The 26,859-nt window shown below is 37.2% G+C and overlaps 1 protein-coding gene across 1 annotated transcript in view; it reads right to left on the bottom strand.

Annotated features, from left to right (window-relative positions):
• The window catches only part of USH2A (usherin), a 684,230-nt gene that overhangs the window by 322,519 nt on the left and 334,852 nt on the right, over window positions 1-26,859 (bottom strand). The window contains exons 33-35 of the mRNA XM_025991680.2: window positions 15,614-15,773; window positions 13,790-13,961; window positions 7,914-8,061 (exon numbers count right to left, since the gene is read on the bottom strand). Of these exons, the coding sequence (XP_025847465.2) occupies window positions 7,914-8,061; window positions 13,790-13,961; window positions 15,614-15,773 (480 nt within the window). The remainder of the gene's footprint in view (window positions 1-7,913; window positions 8,062-13,789; window positions 13,962-15,613; window positions 15,774-26,859) is intronic.

Raw genomic sequence — 26,859 nt, forward strand, 5'->3', positions numbered from 1 at the left:
CATTGTGGAATAATGCCTTATTACTGTTATGCTCTCCTAAAAATGGAATCAACGGAATCTAAAAAAGATTGTGCTTGGGAAATCCTACCTGACAAACTGATAGGAGGTGTTTCATAAAAGTTACACAAGGTTTGCTCAAAACTGTCAGGCAGTTTTCCTAAGTGATTCACTGAATTCTATAATCCATTTCTCCTATTAAAACTGAGCATTTCCCAGAAAGAGAACCGAACCGCATTGTGGCTGTTTAAAAATAAAGTTAGTTCAACATAAAAAGTGGGAAAAAAATAGTTATTTCTTCAAAACCAGAGAAAAATCAGAACAGAGATCTTAGGAATGTTGAGTGTTGTCACTGAGAATGATGCATCAAACAAGTCAAAGTATCTAAAAAAGAATTTTTTTTTTCATGTGGCTAGATGGAATCCTGATTTATGAGCTTTTCTACAAAAAGTAGAAGCAGGAGAGTATAGTAAATAAAATCCTGCATTTTTTGAGTCATTCACACCTTGTTTAGTATTACATTCCTACTTTACTAGTTGTCTTGAGAAATTAATACTTATAAATCTGAGTTTCTACATCTGAATGTTAGAATAGCAATATTCATATCATGGCTGGTTGTGAGGATTAAAATGCCGTGCACACAGTTCTTTTTTTTTTTTTTAATTTTTATTTATTTATGATAGTCAAAGAGAGAGAGAGAGGCAGAGACACAGGCAGAGGGAGAAGCAGGCTCCATGCACTGGGAGCCTGATGTGGGATTCGATCCCGGATCTCCAGGATCGCGCCCTGGGCCAAAGGCAGGTGCCAAACCGCTGCACCACCCAGGGATCCCCCGTGCACACAGTTCTAAGCAGTATCTATTATTACTACTATTACCATCAGGGTTGGTAGGAAATCAAATACTTCTTTCTTCGTATGGGTGAATCACTTCGTATTTACATACACACCTTTGCACGTATATATTATAAAAGCCTATTTCTTTCTTATCATCTCTTAATGTGAAGGAGGACATATACAGAATGTGTATAAAATTCTGTAATTATTTCTCAGCCACCCATTTCTGAAATCATACATATGGTTGAAAACTAAACCAAATGGGGGCACCCGTGTGGCTCAGTCGGTTGAGCATCCGACTCTTGGTTTCGGCTCAGGTCATGATCTCAAGGTCGTGAGATTGAGCCCGGTGCTCAGCCTGTGCCCAGCTCCTAGCTCAGTAGGGAGTCTTCTCAAGACTCTCCCTCTCTCTCTGCCCCTCTCCCTGCACTTGCTCTCGCTTGCTCTCTCTTAAATAAATAAATGAAATCTTAAAAAAAAGACAAACTGAACTAAATGCTCTTTCAATCATGCTCTACTGGCTTCAAGGTACTATGTATAAGTCTGCAAAGACAATCAACTTCCTAAATTCTTTCTGTTCTTATCGACACAGTTGCCATTGTCTTAGTACATATCCGTATATGAGTTCTCAAAACACCAGCCCAGTACAAGAAGCTGAATTAGGAAAATATTTTCATAGGTCCCTTAAGTACTCTTTGTCTTCTCATGAGGTCCCTGGAACCCTGCCTAATGGGTGCCCAGCTCTCCTTTTTCTCTGCGCATCTTGACATTACCTGATCTTGATGGCAGTAACAATCTGCCCTTTCTGAGGTGTGCAAAGCAGACCCAGTTTCACATGGTCTCTTCAGAATCTCAACAAATCACTGGGCTGAGGAAATCTTATGCCAAACGATCGAGTCTTTGAGCCTTCTGAAGCCCAAGGGGGAGATGCCTTTCTGCTGCCTTTGAAATCATTCACCTAAGTTACATAATTCTAAAACAATCATAAATGTGTGTTTACATGTGTTGTATGATTGCATATGCCTATGCTTCTGACATCCACACAATCACCATATTATTATTGTCCCTATCATCAGTAAACATTAATTCCTTTAACAGCTACCCATGACAGGCACCCTGCCAATTGCTGGCACTAGGGAACAAGGCACATCCCTACCCTTATGTGGGTCACAATCTAACAGGGAAACTGTTTTAGTAAATTGACTTAGGTAAGGATAGTGAATTGTTACAAGCAATTGTAAATATTAATAAAGGATGAGAATTTCATATTCTCTATTTCTAGTTACTATTTTAAAAATATTTTAATTACTTTCAAATGTCACTCAGTGTTATGCTAGGTAACAAGGAATAAATTTGCTGTAGTCAGATGTTTATGCTGATTTTAGCACGGGGGACTTCAAGTGTGAGCAAATAAAACATATTTACAGATTCTAAGGCCTTGGCTTCTGAAAGGGACTATGGCTCATGAGATTTTGAGAGCTCTCAAAAGCATAATTATAATCATGCAATTGTAATCTTCACAACACAGGTCACTAAATTTATTAGACAGCAATCCTTTGTGCTACTAGCTCATCGATGGCTGGTGGTATGACAAAGAAAGAGTCCAGGTGCTACACAATAAAGGGTTCTTATCTACCTAAAAGTGGCTCTTATTCGGGTTTAAAAATCCGGGTTTAAAAATCCTGCCTGAAATTGCAGCGTGCAGAGAACACCTTTGCCAGAGGGAACGTGGATGCCAAGCGCTCTGATTAGAGAGACAGAGCTAGAGTGTCACACCATTTTTCCAGGTAAGTGAGGCAAGGATCTAGAATTAAGTAGGACACGTTTGAAGGAAAGCAAAACCTTAGGTGTGAATCAAGTGATAAAGACCCGGTACTTAAAGACTACTTGGGTGGCTCAGTCGGCTAAGCAGCTGTCTTTGGTTCAGGTCATGATCCCCGGTTCCTGGGATGGAACCCTGTGTAGAGCCCCTTGGTGGGCTCCCTGGGGAGCCTGCTTCTCCCTCTCTCTCTCTCTCCGCCCCTCTCCCCACACTCATGCTCTCTCTCTCTCAAATAAATAAATAATTTTTTTTTTTTTTTAAAAAGACTACTTGGTAGACTAAGGCAATTAATAGCAAGTAGCATTATTTATAATAGCAAAATCATGGAAACATAAACATCCACTGATAAAATATGGGTCACATAAGCTGTGGTTTTAGTCACCAGGATTCCATTGCCTTTTGAAACATTAGAGCTGAGCCCTGCTTCCCTGTCAGGGAAAGAGGTCTCCACCACATTGTTAAGTGAGAAAAGCAAGCTGCACAACAGGCCAGCTAGTATAATCTGATTCTGGTTTAACAAATGTATATTTTACATATTTGTCTTTGATATCTGTGTTTGATGACTTTAGATACCACATATATGTGGAATCGTGCTGTATCTTTTGGTGACTGGCTTCCTTTAGTTAGCATGATGTCCTCAAGGTTCATCCATGTTGGAGCATGTGATAATTTCTTTTTTTAAGGGCAGAATAATATTCCATTGTATATATATACACACCACATTTTGTTTCCATTCATCCATCTGTGGACATTTGGGTGTCTTCCATCTCTTGGCTAATGTGAGTGATGCTACAGTGAATGTGGGTATACAAGAATCTCTTCAAGATCCAGCTTTCAATTTTTTTGGACAAATACCCAGAAGTGGGATTGTTGGATCACACAGTAATTTTATTTTTAATTTTTTGAGAAAGTTTCCATACTGTTTCCTATAATGGCTGCCCTATTTTACATTCCCACCAATGGTGCCCAAGGGTTCTGATTTCTTGACATCCTTGTCAACATTTGTTATTTTCTGTGCATTTGTTTTTTCTTTTGATAGTGCTAATCAGCAAAGGTTTAATTGAGCATCTATTATGTGGGTCAGGCACTATTCTTAGAACCGCTGGTACAGCACAGAACAAAAGTTCCAGAACAGGAAAAATTCTCAGAGCACACGAAGCATGCCCTGAAGCAAAGAGCAAGCTTCCCAGCATAAGCTATAAAGTAGGAGCAGGTTGGGAGACAACAAAGAGAATGGAAATCAGAAGGGCAAGGGGCCATTCTCTTAGCCACTGGATCAGGATTATCATAAGACTCTGATGAGTCACAAGTGACTGTTTAAATCAGAATCATTTATGAAAAGCAGACAACCTGTTACCTAAGCCATGCTGGCTAAAGGCTACCAATTGCTTGACAGGCAAGAACTAGACATTTATATCAGAACTTTTTATATCTCTCACATGTTGTCACATATGGACACATATTTGGAAACATACATACTTCCTATTACCAAAAGTGGGTTTATTATTTCTTCATATTTTTTTTTCATGTTAGTAAGCCCTAGTGAAATGTTCTATTTAGGTGTATAACTGACTAAAAGAGTCAAGATTTTGGATCCCAGAGCGTGCAAACCCGTGCAAGAAGCATCTGTTACACAACATGTCAGTCTAAATGCATATGTATCTCTGGAGCTGCCACATGTAATGAAGACCCAGCGGGATGACACTCCCACATCCTATAGGGCTCCTCAGAGAGCTTCTTCTCCATACATTTGGCACCTTATTCACATCCCTACCTTACGGTTATTTGTTCCCTCAAGGAATCCCTGTATCTTGAAGATCAAGGATTAGGCAAATTCATCTTGGTATCATCAGAATGATTGCACCAAGTGGATCATCAAAAAATATACTTTGAATAAACAAATCCAGATTTTTGCAGGGTGTGAGGAAGCTCTTAAAGTTATCTGGGTGAGAAATATCAGTGACCTTCATTAGAGGAGTACAGTTGAGGGTCATGGGGGTAAGACAAGTCAGGAGTGAGCAAGGGCTGATGTCAAGAATGCCACCCAGGTTTTCTGGCTGGCGTGACTGGATTGTGCTAATCAGGAAAAGGAGAAACACAGGAGAAAGGGCAGGTAGAGGGGCAGAGAACATGTGGAGAAATCAATTTGGATATGCTCAAAGTAAAGGATAATAAAAATCCATGTGGAGGTCTCAAGAAAGGGCCTAAGGAGAGCGGTCTCAGGTAGAGTGAACTTTAAATACTCATGAGCATTTTAGGATAACCAGGCCAAAGGGACATTTTGATTATTCAGGACTTTTGGTGGATACTACAGTCTACTTCTTCAGTCAGTGCCACTAAGATGGTTCCAATGATCAGAAAAGTTTGAGAAACACTATTTAAAATAATTTGAGAGGGTTTCTTTAGTAACATAAGGATGAAACCTATTTTATGCTGCAATCTATTACTCTTCTGCAGAAGACTCAAAAAATAAAAAGCAACTAAAATATAGCATAAATTGCAACATGGGCCTAGTTCCATTAAATTTGACCTACGTATACCTTAGAAAGAAAATTAAAAATTCTTAATTCAAATGCAAAAATGCAAATTCTTAAAGGAAAAACCTAGTGTCAGACCCCACACAGCTAAACAAATATGGTTCAGAAACAAATACATTTCAAACAAATATGTTCCAGGAATTGGCCCACAACTACTTCTGTTCTTTCTGTCGATATCATCAGAGAGTCAGCACTCTACAGTATACATGCTCTTGATCAAATGCAATTTTTCGCAAGAGACAACTAAGTGAACAAAATATAATTAGCTGCCAACAGAAAGTACAACACACTCTTAGGCTCTGTGAAAGGAAAGAGAAATGATGGATTTGTGGTCATTATCATCTGTTGGGCACGCTGGACACATACCCAGATAAATTTGAACCTAGGACGATCAAGAAAAGAGGAAAAGCTTCACTAGACTCAAGGAGAGTGGAACAATTTTATGAAATAAGATGCCCACATTTGGAGACCTGGGTGGCTCAGTGTGTTAGGCTTCAGCCTTCAGCTCAGGTCATGATCTCTGGGTCTTAGGATCGAGCCCCAAGTCTGGCTCCCTGCTCAGCGGGGAGTCTGTTTCTCCCTCTCTCTCTGCCAATCCTCCCCCTGCCTCCCCACCACTTGTACTCTCTCTCTCTCTCAAATAAATAAATAAAATCTTAAAAAAATAAAAAAGAGGCCCATGTTTACTTTTGAGGAATGAGTTAGGTTTGCACAGGTAAATATGCAAAGAAAATAGGGGTTGTCAACTCCAATTTTATAATCAAGAGAATCAGGGCTCACAGAATTTAGTACATCTCCCAAAGTAACACATTACCACACAGCAGAGATCATCTTTGTCTCTAGGCCTATTTGACTCCGCACCCACATCTTGCAACCCTACAGTAAGTCACATGTATTCTAGAAAGGAATATGTGTTACAAGGCTCTGTAAATGCAGCTTGAGTCATAAATTGAGAGTGATCTGAATATCAGACTAAAGAATTTGTATTTTATTCTTTAAGTTTTTAGGGGGAAGTATGGGGGCTTTACAAATAAATAGAGGAGAATTTTTAAAAATTTTTTTAGAGGAGAATTTTTTAACAACAATCAGATTATCCCTCTCCAGATGATAGACAATAAAAATCAAACCCTGGAAAATGTGGGGAAAGTGAAGAGAGAAGGAGTGGCGCAAAAATTGGTTACTTTTTAAATGAACACTATTACCTTTTAAGTGTCTAACCACTGCCCCACAATAAAAATTTTGAAATCTCTGATGTGATTAAACATAAGAAAATTAGAAAATTCTGATGTGATTAAACACAAGACTTTTGAATACAATGAAAGTGTTACGGAAATCTCCAAAACCTCTCAAATTCTTTTTGGTTCAATGAATATATTTTAAAACTGCTTGTAAATGCACAGAACATAATATACAAATGTGATTTGGAATGTCAAAAGTAATTCTCTGGTCTGCCTGGGATTCTGAGTACAGTTTGTGGTTCCAGGTGCCACAACACATGGGTATGAAGGAGAATGTTCTACTATGTAAATCCTGTAATAGCAATGAACAGCAATCCAATTGGAATAAATCACTAACATTTGCATTGCCACCTATGGACTAGATACATTTGTGGAGCACAAAGTATGACAAGATTTTCTGACTGTTTAATGTAAGTATCAAATAGAGATCCATTTATTTTTTTTATTAGGAAATTTGTAACAGTACAGGCATCACTTCAATAACGGAGATAATCACTCACTCTAATTATTTGAGCTCTCTCCATTACCTCAAACATATCTAATGCATTTGCCAAAAGTTTAATTAAAATGAGATGACTGGAATAATTAATACCATAGTAAACATAAGACAAACTAATAAAATTTACATTTTTTTCCCTTCCATTCTTTTTGGCTATGCTAAATGAGGCCATCTCAATTTTCAGTAACAAGCTACTTAAAGCAATTCCTATGATGTTACAAGTCTTGAAAAGGGAACAAAATTTGATGTTAAATAAGTTTCCTGCCAGTGTGGAATAATGACACCATATTGTGTGAAACTTAAAGATATTTCCAATAAATGAATGAAGTAATTCCTACCTCCAAGGTATTACAAATTCTTTAGAACAAGATCTTATTTTAGTCAACTTTAACTGGTTAAATTAATTCTCTAAACTGTGCAAAGATGTGTATATCACTTAGGAATATATACAATCTACTTGAAGTATAAATGACTATGTATTTAATATACACACTGTTTAAAAACTGCAGGTTGAAATATCTACATATAATATATTAAAAACACAGAGTTCCAAGTGGTGGTCTCTTTTAAGAAAAACTTATTAAAGCAAAAGCATTTTGAAATACATTATGTGCATGGACTTTCCATCTCTCTACCTCTCCGAGAATGAACTAATGACTGTCCAAAACAAAAAGTCATTGAAAATATAGCATCACTGTCATAACAGCACTTCGTTCCTCATCTGTTCTCTACACCTCTTCTGGACCGTATTGAACAATAAGATGCAGTACACAAGAACTATCAAAAGGGAGCACTTTTGAGCCACCAAAATTGTGTGTTAGCCTAAAAACTACAATCTCCCAACTGCAGACAATGATACGATCTCAGGTATTTTATGTGCTAAAATGATCATTAAAAATTAAGCACCACATATAAGCTGCCATTTCGAATATTAATTTACCTTTGCTAATCATCTTTTTAACTTGAGGCTAAAAGAGTTCACTTACCATTTGGATATTCAGGCTCAGTCCAAGAGATGTTAAAGGAGTGAGGTGAAGAGGAGTGCGCTTTGGGAGTTGGCACACCTTCGGGTGCCCCCTCATCAGTCAGGGCCTCACTGGCCTCGCTCACTGTGCACCCGCCCCCTGTACAAGCCTGAGGAGAAACGCAAAAAAACACATTTCACTCTAGGTCCCAAAAGTTTTAGTAGAGCATCGAAAAAAGAGAATTCATAATAAGAGTTCCAGATTCTTTGAAATACAGCTTTCTTGATTCCCCACCCCTCACCCACCACTACCAAATAAATTTGTTTCAATGCTGATGTTTGACATTTAATTTGTTTGCTTTTTAGGGCACAAGACAGCCATTTCTGATAGCTAGAAAACAACCCCAAACGTATGCATGTATGAATTACAAGTACATCCTATGTTGGAGCCCTGAGATAGGGCATGTATGACCTAGGTGAATAGCCCTGATGAAATTAGCCTTGCACAGAGTTTCCCAGAATGAATTAAGTGCACGCACGCGCATACACACATGCATGTGCACACACTCCATGAGGGCTGTATAGAGACTGAAACCACTTTGAGGTAAAACAAGTGATTTTGAGTAAGAGAAAAGATCTACAACAAATAAAATTGCCTCTTATTGCTATAGCGTGACCAATATGTTTAAAGTATAATACAACGTGAAATTGAATAAAATAGTATTTCTCATATATCAGCAACAAAGCAGTTGTTGAATGACTGTTTAAAGGCTTAAAGGGTCGAGTCACTGACTCATGTGCCAGAGGAAATGGGCTCATTACACGGCCAACAAACATAGTGATCATAGAATCCTCTCATTCCCTAATAAGGTATTAATAATGCCATAAATGAAAACCTGGATGTGAAAGATACCCGGGGGGCTCAGTTGGTTGAGCATCTGACTCTTGATTTCAGCTAAGGTCATGATCTCAGGGTCATGGGACCGAGCCCTGTGTCAGGCTCTGGGCTCAGCATGGAGTCTGCTTGTCCCACTCCCTCTGCTTTTCCCCCTGATCGAATGGACATACATTCTCTCTCCCCCTCTCTCTCTTTCAAATAAATAAATGAATTTTAAAATAAAAAGTTACCTGGAAACTGCTGTGTGCACTCTCATAATTAACTGCAAGTAATTCCAAGATAAATGTTTAAGTGTATTAGGAAAATATTTTTGTTACCTTATTGGATAAACATTTCTCTAAGAAGCCAAGATAGACCCACAGGGTTTTTCCAGACTATATTTGCTAGCAAATATTAGCAATCATATCTTTATATAACACAGATATTTGAAAACCCCACTTAACCTTTGTTCTGTATCTCTTTAGGTTCCAGCTGTAATTTACACAATCAAATTTAAAAACATTCCAAAAAGCACGAAAATTTACCGAAAACCGATTGAGAAATGAAGCAAAATCATAGGACAATGTAAAAAGTGGATAGTTATTTTGTCCATTTTCAGGGAAGGTAGAAATTGCTAGTATAAAAAAAATTAAAAACCTTTTTATTTCTTTGGGCCTTCCCCCACTTTTCAGCTTGATATTGAGGGAACAACCTTTTGATACTTAATACAGTTGAAATTCTTTTCCCTAAAAATAAGAGAGAGTTGACTTAATTTAAATGATATTTTCTTACATTGCAGTATACTATTTGCCAAGTTGTTGCAAAGTCTTTATTATAAATGTAAATATTAAATGGTCAGTAGACATGGAGCTCAATTTCATGTTTTCTTGTAAGAATACAACAGTAGCCAAATCTTCAGGATAATTTCTCATCAGCATAAGCAAGTTTCTGATGGGTTAAACTGTAGCTTGGCCATGAAATTGCATTAAGATTGGGACCTAATTAACCTCTGTGGGTTCCCTCTAATTCTCAGCTGCAGCATGTGCATATATATGGAAGAGATAAACCATCCTCTTCCTAAGAACAGAATCTTTGCAAATAAAGAGGAATCAATTGAGCTTGTGGCCAAACTATGACTCAAAGCTCTAGGACATGTCATTGTTAGTGCCAGAAATAACTACCTGAACATTAAAACAGAAAAATTAAAAACAAACCAAACATTTCAAACATGCTAAAAGTCCACTAGAAAACATGTCATGAAAAGAGACCAAGTGGGAAGGCCAAATTATCAAAGGAAAATGATAGAACATTCTTTTCAGTCCTCAGAGAAAGAGAAATCTATTCACTTGCAGTTCCTAGATTTTTTTTTTCTTTAGGAGGGGAAAAATGTTGGAGCATATTCTTGTTACACTCATAACACATTGGGGTTTAATTCCAGTTGTCTATTTGTCACTATTATTTCTCTTATTATGTCCTAAGAATTGTCCCCAGGTAACTCTTCTCAAAGAAACATTGTACTATAAGATATGTAATTATATATATATATATATATATATATATATATATATATATATGCTTAAAAATAAAATGTGAATTGAAATTTACTTTGTTTTGAGAATTTTAGGATGTTTTTAGAATTTTAGGATGCCTTTTGGGATAAATAAAGACATCCTCTGGTTTGGAAGGATTGATCTTTGGGCTATGTCATCTAAGATCCAAAAACTCATAATTTGACAAAGGAGGCTTCCAAGAATCCAAGGAGTTTACAAGAGAATTTTTCTTGCAAATAAAACAGAATTTATAAAGAGGCTGCTGAATAACAGAGTTACCTGTAAAATATTTTATTTGGTTTTCTTCCAATTTTTTTTGCATGTATTTAGAGGTGGTAGGTGAGCAATTCCTTCAACAAGGAAATAAATGCTATTAAAGTCGCTTCTGATTGGTCAAATCTAATTGATATTATCTAAATTAAATTGGACCAATAAGCATCTTGTTTGACCTACTAGCACCAGAGGTCACTGCATGCAATGCAACTGAATGCTGATTAAAAGTCTGGTTTGGAAAAACTAAACAAAATAGTGGGATTTTGATTAAAGATGCCTTTATGAAGAGACAAGGTCTTTGAAAGCCTCTGAGCCTTTACAATAAAGTATTTTAATCCATCTCCTATAGCTTTTCTCAAGCTATTTAAAATTTTTTTTTATTTAAAAATTTTTGTTTTTGTTAAATGACAAAGTCACACTACCACCCCTGAAATGGCCAGTAACTTCTGGTTAAACAGGACTCTGAATTTTGGTATAAGGAAATGAGTAACTAATCAATGTGTATCGATTATTTTGAAATGATGACTATTAGAAACATCCAAAGCTAGCATTCCCTTTTTCAATAGTTTGTTTCCAGGTAAGTAAGCTCTGAGGATATTAATGCAGCATACCTTAAAGTATGAAGTAAAAGAACAAGGCCATGTTACTATAAATGATCTTTTGAAAAATTAAGCTCATCATTTCCAAGAATCTTTCCAGGAAAAGTATTTAACATTTAACATTCATCAAGAGGCAAATGTCTCACGGAAATATGAAAATTATCAAACCATACATATCTTGCTACTTGTCTGTCTTACTAGCTTCTTCATTTAATTACTGACTTATTATCTTTATTCAGAGCTACCACATTCCACAATACCATTTGTTGAGTATACTGACACATTATGCTGTTTCTTCTAGGAGAAAAAGCATATGCTTGGAACCACACAGTCCCCGACTCTGACATTTTACAGCAAATCATTTAATTCATATCAGAAATCTCAGATTCTTTATGAAATATATATACTTAGTATTCCTTCATTCATCCATTTATTCAAGAATTGTTTGCTGAGCTTCCAGTTTCTACCAGGCACTGTGCTTGACTCTGTGGACAGAATTTTGAAAGATTCTGTCTCTACTCTTCAGGAATTTATAATCCAGTTAACAGGAAAAATTAAATGAAGCCACTTACTTGAAGTAACACAGTCTCTGAATCTAGAGTAAATCACAGTGGTTTGAATTCTCATGTATCTTCTTCTATTATTTAAGGCTTTGCTATCTGTGTGTTTTATTTTCCAGAACTTTCAACATGCTAAGACTACCTATAAAGGCAACTTTACTTGGCTGAGAACCTAATTTCCATCTACTAATCTAATGACCTTGAAAGCCAGTTATTATGTCGAAACTGACATATACAATAATCCTTCAATTAACCAAGATGAATCTAAAATGTTCCGGTTCACTTAATTTACTTGTTATAGAGTTAAGAAAAAAGACCTTTTAGTTGAATACTTTCTAAAAAAAATATTAGTGTATTTTCTCCACTAATAAATACAGTGAAATCAAAAATAATGTGAGCAAATTTATTTCCCTAACAAGAGTTAGGGCAAGGACTTCCACATCTTTATGACGTCCTGCATCAACATTATTCAGTGGCTGACAGATCTCATTTGACTCCATAGAATATTGTTTGGGATCACAGAATGATTTAGTGTCATGGAATTTTTAGGGCTCAAAGAGACGTTAAAAATAATTTCATCCAAAGCCCTAATTTTAGGCTTAAAGAACATAAAAATCAGTGCAATTAAGTGAATTTGCCTTTGGTTACACAGTTAGTAGCAAAATCTGAATTGAAACTCAGGGGACTAGACTCCCAATGTAGTGGTATTTATTTTTCAAGATATTATAGATGTATAAAACATTGGAGATTGAGTAGATTTTCACTGATTGCCCAGAATATCTTAAAAATTGCCTTGGGAGTAGAACTTTGTTTCACATTTGCCTCCTGATAACACCAAAGAGCACAACAATTTCTGTTTAATTTTGGTTGTTTCTATGCAAAAGAGTCTTTTCTGGGTTTTGATATTACCACTGTTTTGAGAATAGTGTGGATTTCTGTATTAGTTTTTGAAAATCAAGTTAATACATTTCTCACATCTTGAGTAATACAACTAAGCAATCAAAGATGCTGTTTTATAAGCCTATCCGTGTGCTGAACACCTAGGCACATGGAGTCAGTTCTGAATAGGATTTTAAACATTGTCTGATTGTCCTTGTTTTGTGGTGTCAGGTCAGACAGTTAGCAATAGTTGAATGTAGTTTATTTTCTCGTGGTATAATATTTAGAGCATTCAAGAGCATGTTAAGTAAAATGAATGCATACACAGTGTCTACATAAATGTAAATTTATTCATAATCAAGAGCAGAATATTTTCTATGGCATTTATCAAAGCAAATATCCTTATATAGGTATTGCTATAAAATGAAGAGTGTGTTTAAAACAAATAGGGACAATCTCATGTTTATATTCAGTTATTTTCAGATGTGCTATTAAACTTAAAAAAGATTATATTTCATCAAAAAACAAAGGGAGCCACTGAGTATAAATTCCACAGTAATATCAAGGTCTTTTAAAAGACCTTTGTATAAAAGTGCTATTTTGCATTAAAAAATGCTATTGTCTGTCTAAAGACCTCTAAAGTATGTTGATTCTAGGGTTTTATTAAGTGACTGTTCTTTTGAGATAGAAGTGTAATGTAAACCAGACTATAATAACAATCCAGAATATCTGGGGGTCATTTAAACCTTCATTTTAATATATAAGACCTAAATTTTCATACTGTACATTGTTTTCCAAATGAATACAAGCTCCATGGGGAAATAACCTTATTAATTCAGGCATTTTAGAAAAGGCCCTTACCAATTATGACATTCTGGAAATAATAAAGAAGAAATAATTTCTAATAATCCCAAATTAGATTTGGGGAAAATCTACTGACTCAGATTGTTATGCTATCATTTTTGCAAAATACAAAATAAATAGGCAGGTATTAGGTCACATTCCCATTTACAGTGTGAAGTGAGTTTTCGTCTCAATAGCAATACATGTGTTTTGGGTTTTGGGTTTTTTTAAGTGAGGGAGAGAGAGAAGATGGGACATAGGAAGAGAGAGGCAGCAAGGGAAGGGAAGAGAAACTGACAAAAATAAAGTAAACTTACTCCCAGCTTGATGAGATATTTATTGCCAGGGGACAAGGGTCGTAGCAGGTGATCCTGAAAAAGTTCTGTACTGTTATAGATGACATCCCAAATTGTAAAATCACGCGTGTGATTTGAAATATATAGTATATAGCGCTCCAGAATCCCATTTACATTTCTTGGTTGTTTCCACCTGGGAATGGAAAAATATAGCATGACTATCCATTATTCGTTCAAGTCAAACGTGAAATGTGCAAGATTTTTATTTTTTTAATATTTTTATTTATTTATTTATTTGTTTTTTCAAAGATTTTATTATTCATTCATTTATTCAAGACACAGAGAGAGACAGAGAGACAGAGACAGAGACAGAGAGACAGAGAAGACAGAGACACAGGCAGAGGGAGAAGCAGGCTCCATGCAGGGAGCCCGACGTGGGACTCAATCCCCAGTCTCCAGGATCAGGCCCTAGGCTGAAGGCAGGTGCTAAACCACTGAGCCACCCGGGCTGCCCTGTGCAAGGTTTTTAAAGGATGCATATGAACTTGGATTTATGCCACTCAACACACACACACACACACACACACACACACACACACACACTGAAAGCTTTTTTTTAAAAAAAACCCCAAGTACTTATTAAATGTCCCTCCTGAATGGTGTAAAGAAAATATGACATAGTGCCTGCTTTCTAGTTACTTATAATTTTAACTAGCTAATAATATAAAAAATGCGTGAGTACTTGATTTCAAACTTAAGCCACAGAACAAAAATTGAGAGAAGTAGAACATTTGAGAATTTATGAGAAATGGAAGCACGAGAGAGAAATAACATAATTTTCTTTAAAAAATGCAGCAATCTCATGTAGAATTAACATGTCACTATAGAATGCAGAGAAGGTGATCACTGAAGTGCTGAAACAGTCAAATAAAACTTCATGGATAAGGTGAGACACTACCTAGACAGAAGACTGTATACTTGATGGATCGGATTTAGTAGGTGAAAGGAAAAGTAGAGGGAATTCCACAGAGGGCTTACAATGTGTCAGTGAACACGAGCCGGACAAATCATAAAATAGAAATTGGTCAACAGACAAATACTTAGAGTCGTGGGAAATCTTGTAAGTAATGGGGGCTCAGCTTAGGGCAGCACTGAAGGCCAACTGGATGGCTCAGACCCGGAATAGGGTATAAATCATAATGTTTTCCAGCTTGAATGAATATAGTAATGTACTCAATCCAAACTCTTACGGATGAGAAAACTGAGACCCGCAGAGATGAATGTAAAGAAGTATTACCTGGTGGCAAGAGAGGTTGCTAAGCTTTGACTCAGTAGGACAGTACACCTTGTACATTACAGATTAGGAAATGGGTAAGAATTGCTTAATATCAAAAATAATCTGAACATGCCTAGAGGCAAAAGTTCCTTCTCTCTGACTTCAACTGCCAAGGGAACGAGAAGGTCCTAGTTTATACTCAAAAAGAGTATATATTTATATTTATTTTTATTTTTGTTTTTATACATATATTTAGACTTTAATTCCAGCTCATCATGGATAACGCCTCCCCTACAGAAAGCCCAACGCAGTCCTGTAAGTGGTCAGTTTCCCTTTGCTGAAGTTTGCACAGAATCTGTGTAAGTAGGTGGCTCAGCCTGATTGCATAAAGACAAAATGGAAATTAAGTTGGCAAGTGATAATCAAAGGTTCCCAGAACCACTGAACTAATCACTTCTATGCATTTCATCACAATAAAATTAATTTTATGTCACAAACCCTTCCCTTGATTGAGCTCACTGGGACTCTTGCATAAACCTGTGTGCGACAGAGACGACATTTCTACTTACTGTACATATATAGTTCTAGAATCCAGGACAGTCAGAAGTGGGGAGTCCACGTGTTCTGGTGGCAGCTGTGCCGTGTACAGGATGACCAGGGAACTGTTTGTACATCCTGCGTGCGTGCAGGCACTGAGCAGGAACTGGTGGGGTGTAAATACTGCTAAATCTAGAGGGTGGAGGAAAAAAAAGAATTTATTTACCATCGTATTTTTTTATTCAGGTGATCTCATTCCTCCTCTACATTCCTACTTCTTAGAACGGTTAAAGTCAAGCTTAAAACAAGAATCAATAGCCCTAAAAAAATCAATAGCAATAAAATATAGGCTGTTTTATCCTTTAAATGTACTACGGTTATTTTTAAATAGACAAGTGTCAGTCAAACTCTGGCTTTAGCTTTTTCATTTTCACAATTTGACCGACTGCTCGAATGTCTACAACCAGGTAAATCGTTCTCTGAGTTTAGAGTGACTTCAACTGTTCTGTTAAAAAATAAATGAGACATTGAAATTATTTTTACAGTATATTTGAAGAAGTTGCTTTTGAAATGCAAATACATAACTTGTAATGATGACTTTGTGCTTGTAATTCCTTCTGCCTAACTCCTTTCTTCTGTCCACCTGACCAACTATTATTTGACCTTCAAGTAGTCCAGCTCAGTGCAAAAGCCTGTTTCTTCCTTGACACATTCCTAGCACATCCTGCCGTGACCCCTGGCACAAGGTGGAGCTCTTATCCTCTCCAAGGATCTAGCTCCCATGGATGTGCTCACACCTTCTGCAAAGCATTATAGTGCTGTCATAATGATTTGTTTATGTGACCCTCTGATCCATGAAACTGAACATTGTGAGGGAAGGATTCATTTTGCATCCTCAGTGTCTAGCACAGTGCCTGGCGCATTGTAGGTTCTGAATATGTGTTTGAATAAATGAATAAGGAGCTAATGAATGAGATGATCTAGAAACAGTTGATTCCCTTGCATCAGAATAAGGCAATCTGTAATTTAATAATTCAGTTCTGAAATACCCTGAGCACTTCATTTATAAAGTTACTCAATATCTCCCCCTCTCTGTGCCCCTCCCCCAACTCATTCTCACTCACTCTGCATGCATTCTCTCTCTCAAATAAAAAGAAACCTTTTAAAATGATCATTAAAAAAGGTACTCAATAATCATTTCGCTGATGAATATAACCAAAGTTCAGTCAACTTTACTGAGATTTAAATATCATTCATACTTTTATACTCCTAGAGGAAATTATTATTTTCCCGGAATATTTTTAAAATAGGTTAGTCACAATTTAAGGGACACATCTTTTTAAACCTCATTAACCTTGAACCATTAACCATTTCATGTTTAGAAGATTAATGAAATACAACCTGATTTAGGGAAATAGATTTTGTATTGCACTGACAGCAAAAGTAAACCAGAAAAGAACACTTTGATTTTCATGCAAAGTACAGTCAGTTGGTTAAACATGTAGGTCACCAAAACAAGGCAAAAAAAAACACACACACACACACACACACAAATAATTTTATGCTACTTATGGTTAGTCTAGACCAAAAGAGTGACCATCAAGAATAGATTCACAATGCTTTGAATTCAGCCCTATTCTCTTTCTAATTTTATCCTACTGGGATTCAGTGATACCAGCTGAAGTGGGCATCCCTAAGCTATGCGATCAGATGTGTTAGAAGACAATTTGAAGCTGGTGGTGAAGCAGGATGCCGTTGCCCAGGACTGCTGGAGACATGACAGGCTCAGCTGCATCACATGCGCATGAGTTAGGCCTGGACGACCTCCATTTGGACCAACATTCTATGAAAATTACTAAGTTAAGAATCACGAGAATAGTGGTCTCATATGTTACAGTGAGTGTTAACCACTATTTACTGTAGGAAAATTTCATGCAAAGAACAGTAAGCCTGGGTGTTTCAGTGGTTTAGTGCCACCTTCAGCCCAGGGTGTGATCTAGAGACCCAGGATTGAGTCCCATGTCAGGCTCCCTGCATGGAGCCTGCTTCTCCCTCTGCCTGTGTCTCTGCCTCTCCCTCTCTGTGTCTCTCATGAATAAATAAATAAAACCTTAAAAAAAAAAGAACATTGCCTATATAGCAGGTCCTAATTCTGGCCCAAATTCTAATGAGTAAATATGCTAACCATTATCTGCTATTCTCCTGTTCTCTTCACCTTCTCCAGATCCATAGGAACTCAGTGACCAAGCAATTGCCCATCTCTATTATTAATCTGAATTCCTTGCATTCCCGAGGAAAGGGAAGCTGGAGATTTGACCTCAAATCCATTTTCAGGAGCAAAATTGAGGAGGACACAGCCTAGAGTAAAGCAGGAATCCTTGATGGGTGAGTCAGTGCAATTAGGAGAAAGCTGTAGTATTCGAACATCAGAGTCCAACTAACTTTTCTCAAAGAACATGCTTCTGTCGAAATTGTATTCCATGAGGTCAATTCCAAGTGACTTTGGAATATTTTGCATGAGCCTCCCTCTGGCCATTTCAGATTGTCTTGGTCTGTGGCAATGAGACTCCATGCTATAATGGTTCTTTGGCCAACAGACTCTGTGGTGGGGCAGTTTTCTTGTTTCTTTACATTCTAGCTTGTTGAGGTGGGGGTTTGGCTACCCAGCTTATAGGTGGTAAGGAAGTCATACCATTCAAATATGGCTTGATGATTGCTTGTCTGTGTTCGTTGGAACAGACTTGCACATCTAAAAATCCTTAATTAATTCTTAGTTACTTTTGTGAATCCTTAGTTACCATTCTCAGGCTGGTAAGATCAGATTGCATCACTATGGTATCATCATATTCCAAGGTCTCTTTATCACATATTGCACCACTCTCCACTCCCTTTCACACTATACCTCCATACTTTGAAAGTGACCTTGATCACCAAACTCCTAAACTCACCAGGAATATCTGCCTCAGATGCCCAACAGCCTCCTATAGTAAATAGTTCCAGGGTTACCATCTATATCTGGTTTTTAGTAATTAGTTCCAGGGTTACCATCCAAATCTGGTTTTTACTATGACACAATATCCTCCTCTATGGATTGGGCAACTTGTTGGGGACTGGGGGAGACCAGGATGAAGAAGTAAGTATGTTTGGGAGGGTCGCGTTACTTCAGAGGCCCAGTATGTGTGATGAGCCAAGGCCAAAATACCAAATCCCGTCAAGTCCTGCATTCATAGTTCAGGTTTATCCCCAGACTATCTAAAGTGTTATGAAGTTTATGGATAAGGAAGATAGGAAACAGCATGGTTTTAACTAAAATGTCTACCAGGGTTTAAGGATGTTAGTGGTATATAATCGAAAAGTGCCACAGAAAACATAGAAAAGAGCAAGAAGAATCAGGAGTGATTCTGGGTAATTGTAAAAGGCAAGAGTCAGTGGAGGCTTTGGCAGGAAAGTGACATATTGAGCAAAGACTTGGAAGGGGTGAGAGTAAATCTGGGATTCTATGGGGAGGGCCATTCCAAGAGAGAACAGATAGCAAATGTTTAGAAGGAGGAACATGCCTGGCACAGACATAACAAGGAGGGCAATGTGGCTGCAGCTGAGCAAATAAGGCAGACAGCAGTAAGAGGTAACATGAGAGCTTTAAGGAGGGACCAGATCACATGAACCTTGTAGGTCTTTGCACAAATTTGGGATTTGAATCTGAGATCCTACTTAGACCCTACAGGATTTTGAACAGAACTGTTGCACAATCAGATGGATTTCATGAGTTATCGCCCTGGCTGCTGGGTGGAATATAGACTATAGTGAGCGAGAACATAAGCATAAATCTCATTTAAGAAGGTATTATAATCAAGTAAGTGGAGACTTGTCATAAGTAAGAAACAGATTCTGGATATGGGTTTTCCTCAGCTTTATTAAGGTATTAGCATATAACATATGTAAGATTGAGATGTACATTGTGATGATCTGATGCCCATATACATTATAAAATGCTTACCACAATAAGGTTAATTAACATCTAAATACCCTGCATATGATTACTTGTGTGTGGTAATAACGTTCAAGATTTACTCTCTTAATGACTTTCAAGTATCAATGCAGTATTGTTAACTATGTTTACCATGCTATAACTTAGATCACCAGAACTCATTCATTATAGCTGGAAGTGTGTTCTCTTTGACTGACATCTCCCTACCCTTCTCCCCAAATCTGGTCTCAATTCCTTGGCAACCATGATGCTGCTTTCCAGTTCTGAGTTAGGCTTTTTTATTCCACATGTAAGTGGAAACATTTAGTATTTGTCTTTTTCTGTTTGATCTATTTCATCTAGCATAATGCCCTCAAGGTCTATCCATATTGTCTCAAAGGGCAGGAATTCCTCTTTACATGGCTGAGTATCATTCCTGTGTGTGTGTGCGGGGGGGGGGGGGGGGGGGAGGGGTGTATCTGTATCTATAAGCTTATTTTACTATAAATCTAGTTTAAACTCAACATATAAGTGAGATCATACGGTATTTGTCTTTCTCTGTATGACTTACTTTACTTAGCATAATATCCTCAAGGTCTATCCATGTTGTTGCAAGTGATTTCATTATTTTATAATATTCTACTGTGTGTGTGTGTGTGTGTGTGTGTGTGTATGTGTCACATTTTCTCTATCCTTCATCCATCAGAGAACATTTAAGTTGTTTCCATATCTTGGCTATTGAATACAATACTACAATGAACACTAGGGTGCATATATCTTTTTGAGTTAATGTTTTCATTTTCTTTGGGTAAATACCTAGAAGTAGGGTTGCTGGGTCATATTTTAGTTCTAGTTTTAATTTTTTTTGTGGGACCTCCATGCTGGTTTCCATAGTGGCTGCATTCAATTTACATTCCTACCTATAGCATACAAGGGTTCCTTTTTCTCCACTTTCTTATCAACATTTGTTATTTTCTTGTCCTTTTGATAATAGCCATTCTAATAGATGTGAGGTGATATCTCATTGTTAATAATTTAGATTTTCATTTTTCTGATGATTAATGATGTTGAGTATATTTTCATATACCTGTTGACTATCTGTATGTCTCTGTTTGAAAAAGATCTACTCAGATCTTCTGTCCATTTTTTAATTAGACTGGCTTTTCTGTTAGTTTTGCTATTGAGTAGTATGAGTTCTCTATATATTAGCTCCTTATCAGACATATGATTTGCAAGGATTTTCTCCCATTCAGTAGGTTGCATTTTCCACTTGATGATTTTTTTTTCTGTGCAGAGCCTTTTAGTTTGATATAGTTCCACTTGTTGATTTTTTATTTTTTTGCCTTTGCTTTTGGTGTCAGAGCCGAAAAATCATCACCAAGACCTAAGTCATAGAGCTCATTGTCTATGATTTCTCCTAGAGATTTTATGGCTTCAGGTTTTACATTCAAGTCTTGAGTGCAGTTAATTTCTGTGAATGGTATAAGATGGTGGTCCAGCTTCATTCTTTTCCATGTGCCTGTCCAGTTTTCACAACACCATGTATTGAAGAGATTGTCCTTTTCCATTGTATATTTTTGGCTCCTTTGTTATAAATTAGTTGACTATATATATATATACATATATATATATATGTATGTATCTGATGTCTGATCATATATATAGATTTATTTCTGGGCTCTCTATTCCATTCCATAGAGATGTGTGTCTGTTTTTATGCCAATATCATACTGTTTTAAATACCATAGCTTTGTAACATATTTTGAAATCAAGTAGTATGATGGTTCCATACAGGAAGCCAGCCTAGGGTTCAACCCAGTGCTGAACAGGGTAGGTCCGGAGTAGTGAAGTGAGATGTTCACTTTACTCTCCTTCTCCCAGGGAGAGAGAAGGTCTGTGCTGGGATGCCTCGGTTTAGGGCAGGGATAAATGGAAGTAATGTGAGTCTATCCTCCTTCCTACCCTCCTTCATGCATATTCTCTTATTTCTGTGCCCTATCCCAGTGCTATATTCCCTTATTTGAAATCCTTGGCTCTTGTGAAGATGATTTTGAGTGTGAATAGTTCTTCAAATTGATGTTTCTGGGTGGGGGTGAGAATTGGGGGATTGATGGAAGGAACCAAGAAGTCCCTATGCTGCCATTTTGCTGAAATCCCTCCAAAGGGATCCCTGGATATGTTTTAGAGGCAAAACTATAGGATTCCTCTGTGCCCTGGAGGTAGTATGTGATAGAGAAAGAAAGGAGACAAAGTTGACTCCAAGGTTTTTAGTTTGAACAAAGGCAAAAATGAGATAACCATTAATTTGGTTGAAAAAGATCACAGAAAAAAAAAAAAAACAACAAGTTTTGAAGGGGAAGATAAAGAATTCATGTTTTAGACACAGCAAGTTTGAGATAATAATTAGACAAACAAATGGAGGTCAATTAGGCAATTTGAATATAATTTGGAATTTCAGGAAGAAGTCCTGAAATGAAATATAATTTGAGATGTCATCATCATATACATTGTATTTAAAGTGGATGGAACACTAATAGAGTGAGTGTAGATAGAAAAGAGAAAAGGTATAACGATCCAAACGTTTGGTATCTTTTTTTTTTCTTTTTTTTTTCTGGGAGTAAAGCAGGAACCAAGAAAACAAAGAAAGAGGCAACTGGGAAGGTATGAGAAAAACAAGAAGATTACAGTATCTGGAAGTCAAATTAATTAAATGTTTTAAAGGTGAGAGGTCAAATAAGACAAGAACCAAAGATTGACCATTGTTTAACAATATGGCAAGCATTGGTATTTGTGCAATAAAAGTTTCAGTGAAGTTATGGGTGTCAAAGCCTGACTCAAGTGAATTTTTGAGAGAGCAAGAAAAGAACCAAAGGTGAATATAAACAACTTTTTCAAGAAATATTGTTGTAAAGTAGAAAAATGAGACAATAGAGGGAAGGTAAGTAGAGTCCAGGGATTTAAAAAAAGATCATTTAAATGAGTTAAAAATTATGTTGTATGTTGATGACCCAACAGAGAGGACAAAATTAGTAATGGATGAAAGAGGAGATAATTTACTGTAGCTTTGCCTTGATTATGTGAAAGAATGGAATCTAGTATGAAAGCAGAAGATTTGAACTTAGAAAGAGCAAGGACAGATACTTTTTAGTTATCGGAGAGAAGGCATACTATGTGGGTATGAATGCTGGTAGGTGGCCAGGTGGTCCTGGGAGTGTGTGGGATTTACCTTATAACTGCTTCAATTTTCTCAATGAAGAAAGAAGCATGATCATTAGTGAAGAGTGATCTTTCAATTCTCAGAATAATATACTGTTTTGGGTCCCTTATTTCTCTTATCATGAAATCTAAGAATGGTCAGTGAAATACTAGCTGACTTAACAACACCTGCCTATTTCTCCTCATTCCTTTCATACACTAGACATATTTCTGTTCCTTTAACTCTACAATTTCACACCTCCAGGACTTTGCAGGTATATTCCTTTTAAGTGAAATCTATTTTCTCCTTCTTTATACTTGGCTGAGTTTTTCTCATTCTTCAGGTTCATCCTCTTCTGGATGTTCTCTCTTGATAATCCAACAGTGTGTTCACCATCATCCCCAGATACTCTCTGTCATATTACCTTGTTTAGTTACTTATTATAATTACCAAAACATGTCAGAAATTGCCATGTTATTTATTTCTTGACTTTATATCCCTCTCTGGGGACTTTAAACTCCTTGAGTGGAGATATTTTTTTCTATTATGTACACTACAATATCTCAGGACTGATGTGATGTCTACCTAGCATAGTTTTATTTATTGAGTAAATGAATAGACAAGACCAGAGGGAGACCTCTATACCCCTTACCCAGACTGCCAACTTTTTCTCAGAAATAGGATAACATCTAAGAATCTCCAAGAAGTTAATTAATTGTTAGGCCAATGAAGGGAGTGTATAATCGTGAGATGAAAGATTAAACACACACACGCACACACACACACACACACACACACACAAAAGAAAAAGGCAAAGTTGTGTTTGCCTGAATGCCAAAATGTAATTTTCAAACATGAATGCTTCATAAGAAACAAGGAGCTACAGATACACTGAAATGTCAAGAGTGGTTTTCTCAGAGTGAGGGCATAACGATGATTTAAATATTATTTATTTATTTTTGGTTATGTATATTTTTTGTATATACATGTATAGACAGAGAGAGGACAGCCATAATTTACCAATATCAATCCATTATTTAAGAAAATGTAGACCTAATTGCCACATGCCCTCTTACACCTTCTATGTCATACTTCTTCTTTCCTCAATGACTTCAGCATTGGCTCAGTTTTCTTTTCAATTATAATTCCTTTTTGGCAACTCCAACATCCTCAATAATGACTCATCTCTGAATCTGGCTTCAGTTTAACTTCCTCAAATGTAATGCCCTTCACCTTTACTTCATTTATACGACATTCAGCACAGTTATACCCACTACTTGATCATCTCTCGAACTATTTCCAAGATTCTTAATCTAAGATTTGCCCTCTCTGACCACAAACTGATAGCCTTCTACCTCTTCCTCTTGTCATATCAATGTAACCACTCCTTTGTCACCATACAAGGTCTAGTCTCTTAGCACTTTCTCATTTTCAAACTATTTGCGATATTTGCCTTTTCCTTGATATGCTCTTCGAGTTAGAGTTTTTCACCGCTGCAACCTACTTCAGTATCTGCTCTCCCAATTCCTAGTTCTGGATAAATCTCACCATCTCATTTCTCTCATGCTTCCCATACCTCTGAGGTATGAATGAGAGATACTGCTGATACTGAAAGAGTACTAGAATTTTAGGTTTTCCAATTTCAACTGGACCCTTGGCACTCGTTGGTAATAACTGTCTTGTTCCCTTATTTCTTTCTTCATTGTATCGATCTTTTCTTTTCCTCTGAGGAACTGAGCATGGTCTAAAATTAGAACCCCTAAGGCTCTCTCCTCTGAACCCCTGTAACATTTGGTATCTGTGCCAAGGGGCTAAGATCAATATGGCTGTCATATTAACCTCTTTTGTTTCCTTCTGCCCTCCTCTCCCTCCCCTAATTTTTCCTCACTTAAATCCTCATCTAAATTTCCCAATTAAATTATAAATCTAGAGTTGATCCATAAAATAGGTACTATCTATAAAAGAAAATGTGGCCAGTTGGTTAGGGAGCAGAAAGAGCAAGAGAAACTTCCTGAACAGTCACCGGAGGGAACAGAGACTACTCAAGGTTCAGATATAAGATTGGGAAAACCAAGAAGTGCATATTCTCTTACCTCCACCACCTCAGATTTCCCAGAATGATGGAATAAAGAGAGAAGACATGTACAGATTCTTGTGAGGAAGGGCCCTGACCTGTGTTTCCAAGATATGGTCCCATGGAGGTGACACATCCCAGCTAAAGAAATGACCTTAGGGTCTGTTGGTAGGCAGGACCACAGTAAACAGTGCAAAGATTTCAGTTTCCAAAGTGAGATACAGAAGCAATGAAGGTATCTGAGTGAGAAATCTTAATAGTGGTCTTTTTGCAAAAAGAAGGAAAGTGCCATGGATGGCCACACTCCAAAAGCCAAGAAACTATGCAAGACTCAGGAAGCTTTCACACCATCAGAGAACAGGAGGGGACCCCTCAACATGATTCTGATTCTCTTACTACTAAGTTTTATGAGAGGGAAGTCAGTTGTCAAGTGGAGCTACAGAAGTAAAGATATAGATAAACAGTTACATAGAAATGGAGACACAAGTATATGTCTTATGGACAGATTTATAAACGCTCCATGCTTACTGGCACCTCATTTGTGCTTATGATGACCAGACAGCCAAGATTTTTCAAGCCTAAGCAGAACTAAAAATTTTTTCCAATTATTTTTCTTAAGACAACTCAAACACACACACACACACACACACACACACACACACACACACACAAATTGAATGGGCCACATTTCTGGTTTGGGAAATCTGATCTGATTGCTCTGCCTTTGCTATGATTGGAAGTGAGGATTTCCTTTGATTCCGAGACTTTAAAAACTATAAACTCAACAGTGCAAAGAAAGCCAGACTGATTAAATAGCTTTTTTGACTTCCAAGTCATTTTTATGCCAATACTGTCCACCCCGAAGTGGATTATTCTCAATGTATTTCCATAAGAAGATGAAATGTCACTAGTGTCCTTTGAATAATGAGGCATGAAAAAAAGAAGGGGACAGTACCCGGACATGATACATGGGAGAGAAAGTTGCATAGGTGGCCCTCCTGGGAAATCCTTGGTGAAACAAGAGGATATGAGCAAAAGGGGGAAAAAAATCACAGAAGCAAAAAGGAGGCAGTATCAGGTGGGCGGGAAAAGAGTAGGTGGGTGAAAGGGAACAAATGGAATGAGGGTTTTTCTCAAAGAGTCAAATTTAAAAAGTGAAAGAGGATTACAGGGGAAGCAGGACTAAGGCACTCTTTGGGAACGGGCATAAACAGAGCCACCAATGTAACATGTTCGAGCGAAGAGGAATATAATGATAACTCTCTCCTCCTCGCCCAACTGCAACTGATTTGGTAATCCGTCTCTACAGAAGTGATTAGGCCCTTCAAGGGCAATGTAATGGATCAATGGATTCAAACAATTGCAGGTATGTACACAAATCTGAGTCGGGGAAATGGAGGGTGGGGGGACCCTGAAAACAGAAGGCCACTGTTTGTCAGAGCCCCTTAGCAACAACATCTTGTTTTCCATTTGCTTGATTGCATCATTTGCATAAGATCAAACACAGGGAGTTGTAGACAGGGAAAAACAGATCACTCTAATATGCATTAGAAATGGATCCACAGGCATCATCCTGAGACGTGTTACACGGAAATGCATCCCAGTGCATGGAAACCTCACCGATTACTGTCAAGCAAACTATAATTTACAATACCGGCCATGAATTATATGCTATTTTACGATTGATTTCATGCTGTTGTTCAGAGAATTTCATTGATCTCAATTTACAAAATGAACCAATAAGTAGGCAATGATTTTCTTTTAACTCCTGGTGTAAACTGAGGAATTTATATCTTATCGGTTTCTCCCATTAGAAAATTAAAACACAATTCTTGCTTCTTTAGTATCTAATGTATGTTATCTAGTTGCTTTTCTGACAACCTCCCAGTGTCATTTGGTAAATGAAACATACAGCTTCTTCCGGATTTTCTTTTCTCCTGTCCTATGCATCCTTCTCACAAATCATCACCAGGATGTTTAAAAATGCTAGAACAATTTAGGTGACTACTGACCACATCTCCTTCTGTCATTTGATATTCCA

Source organism: Vulpes vulpes, chromosome 5 (assembly GCF_048418805.1).
Source record: "Vulpes vulpes isolate BD-2025 chromosome 5, VulVul3, whole genome shotgun sequence".
In the NCBI taxonomy this organism is placed as follows: domain Eukaryota; kingdom Metazoa; phylum Chordata; class Mammalia; order Carnivora; family Canidae; genus Vulpes; species Vulpes vulpes.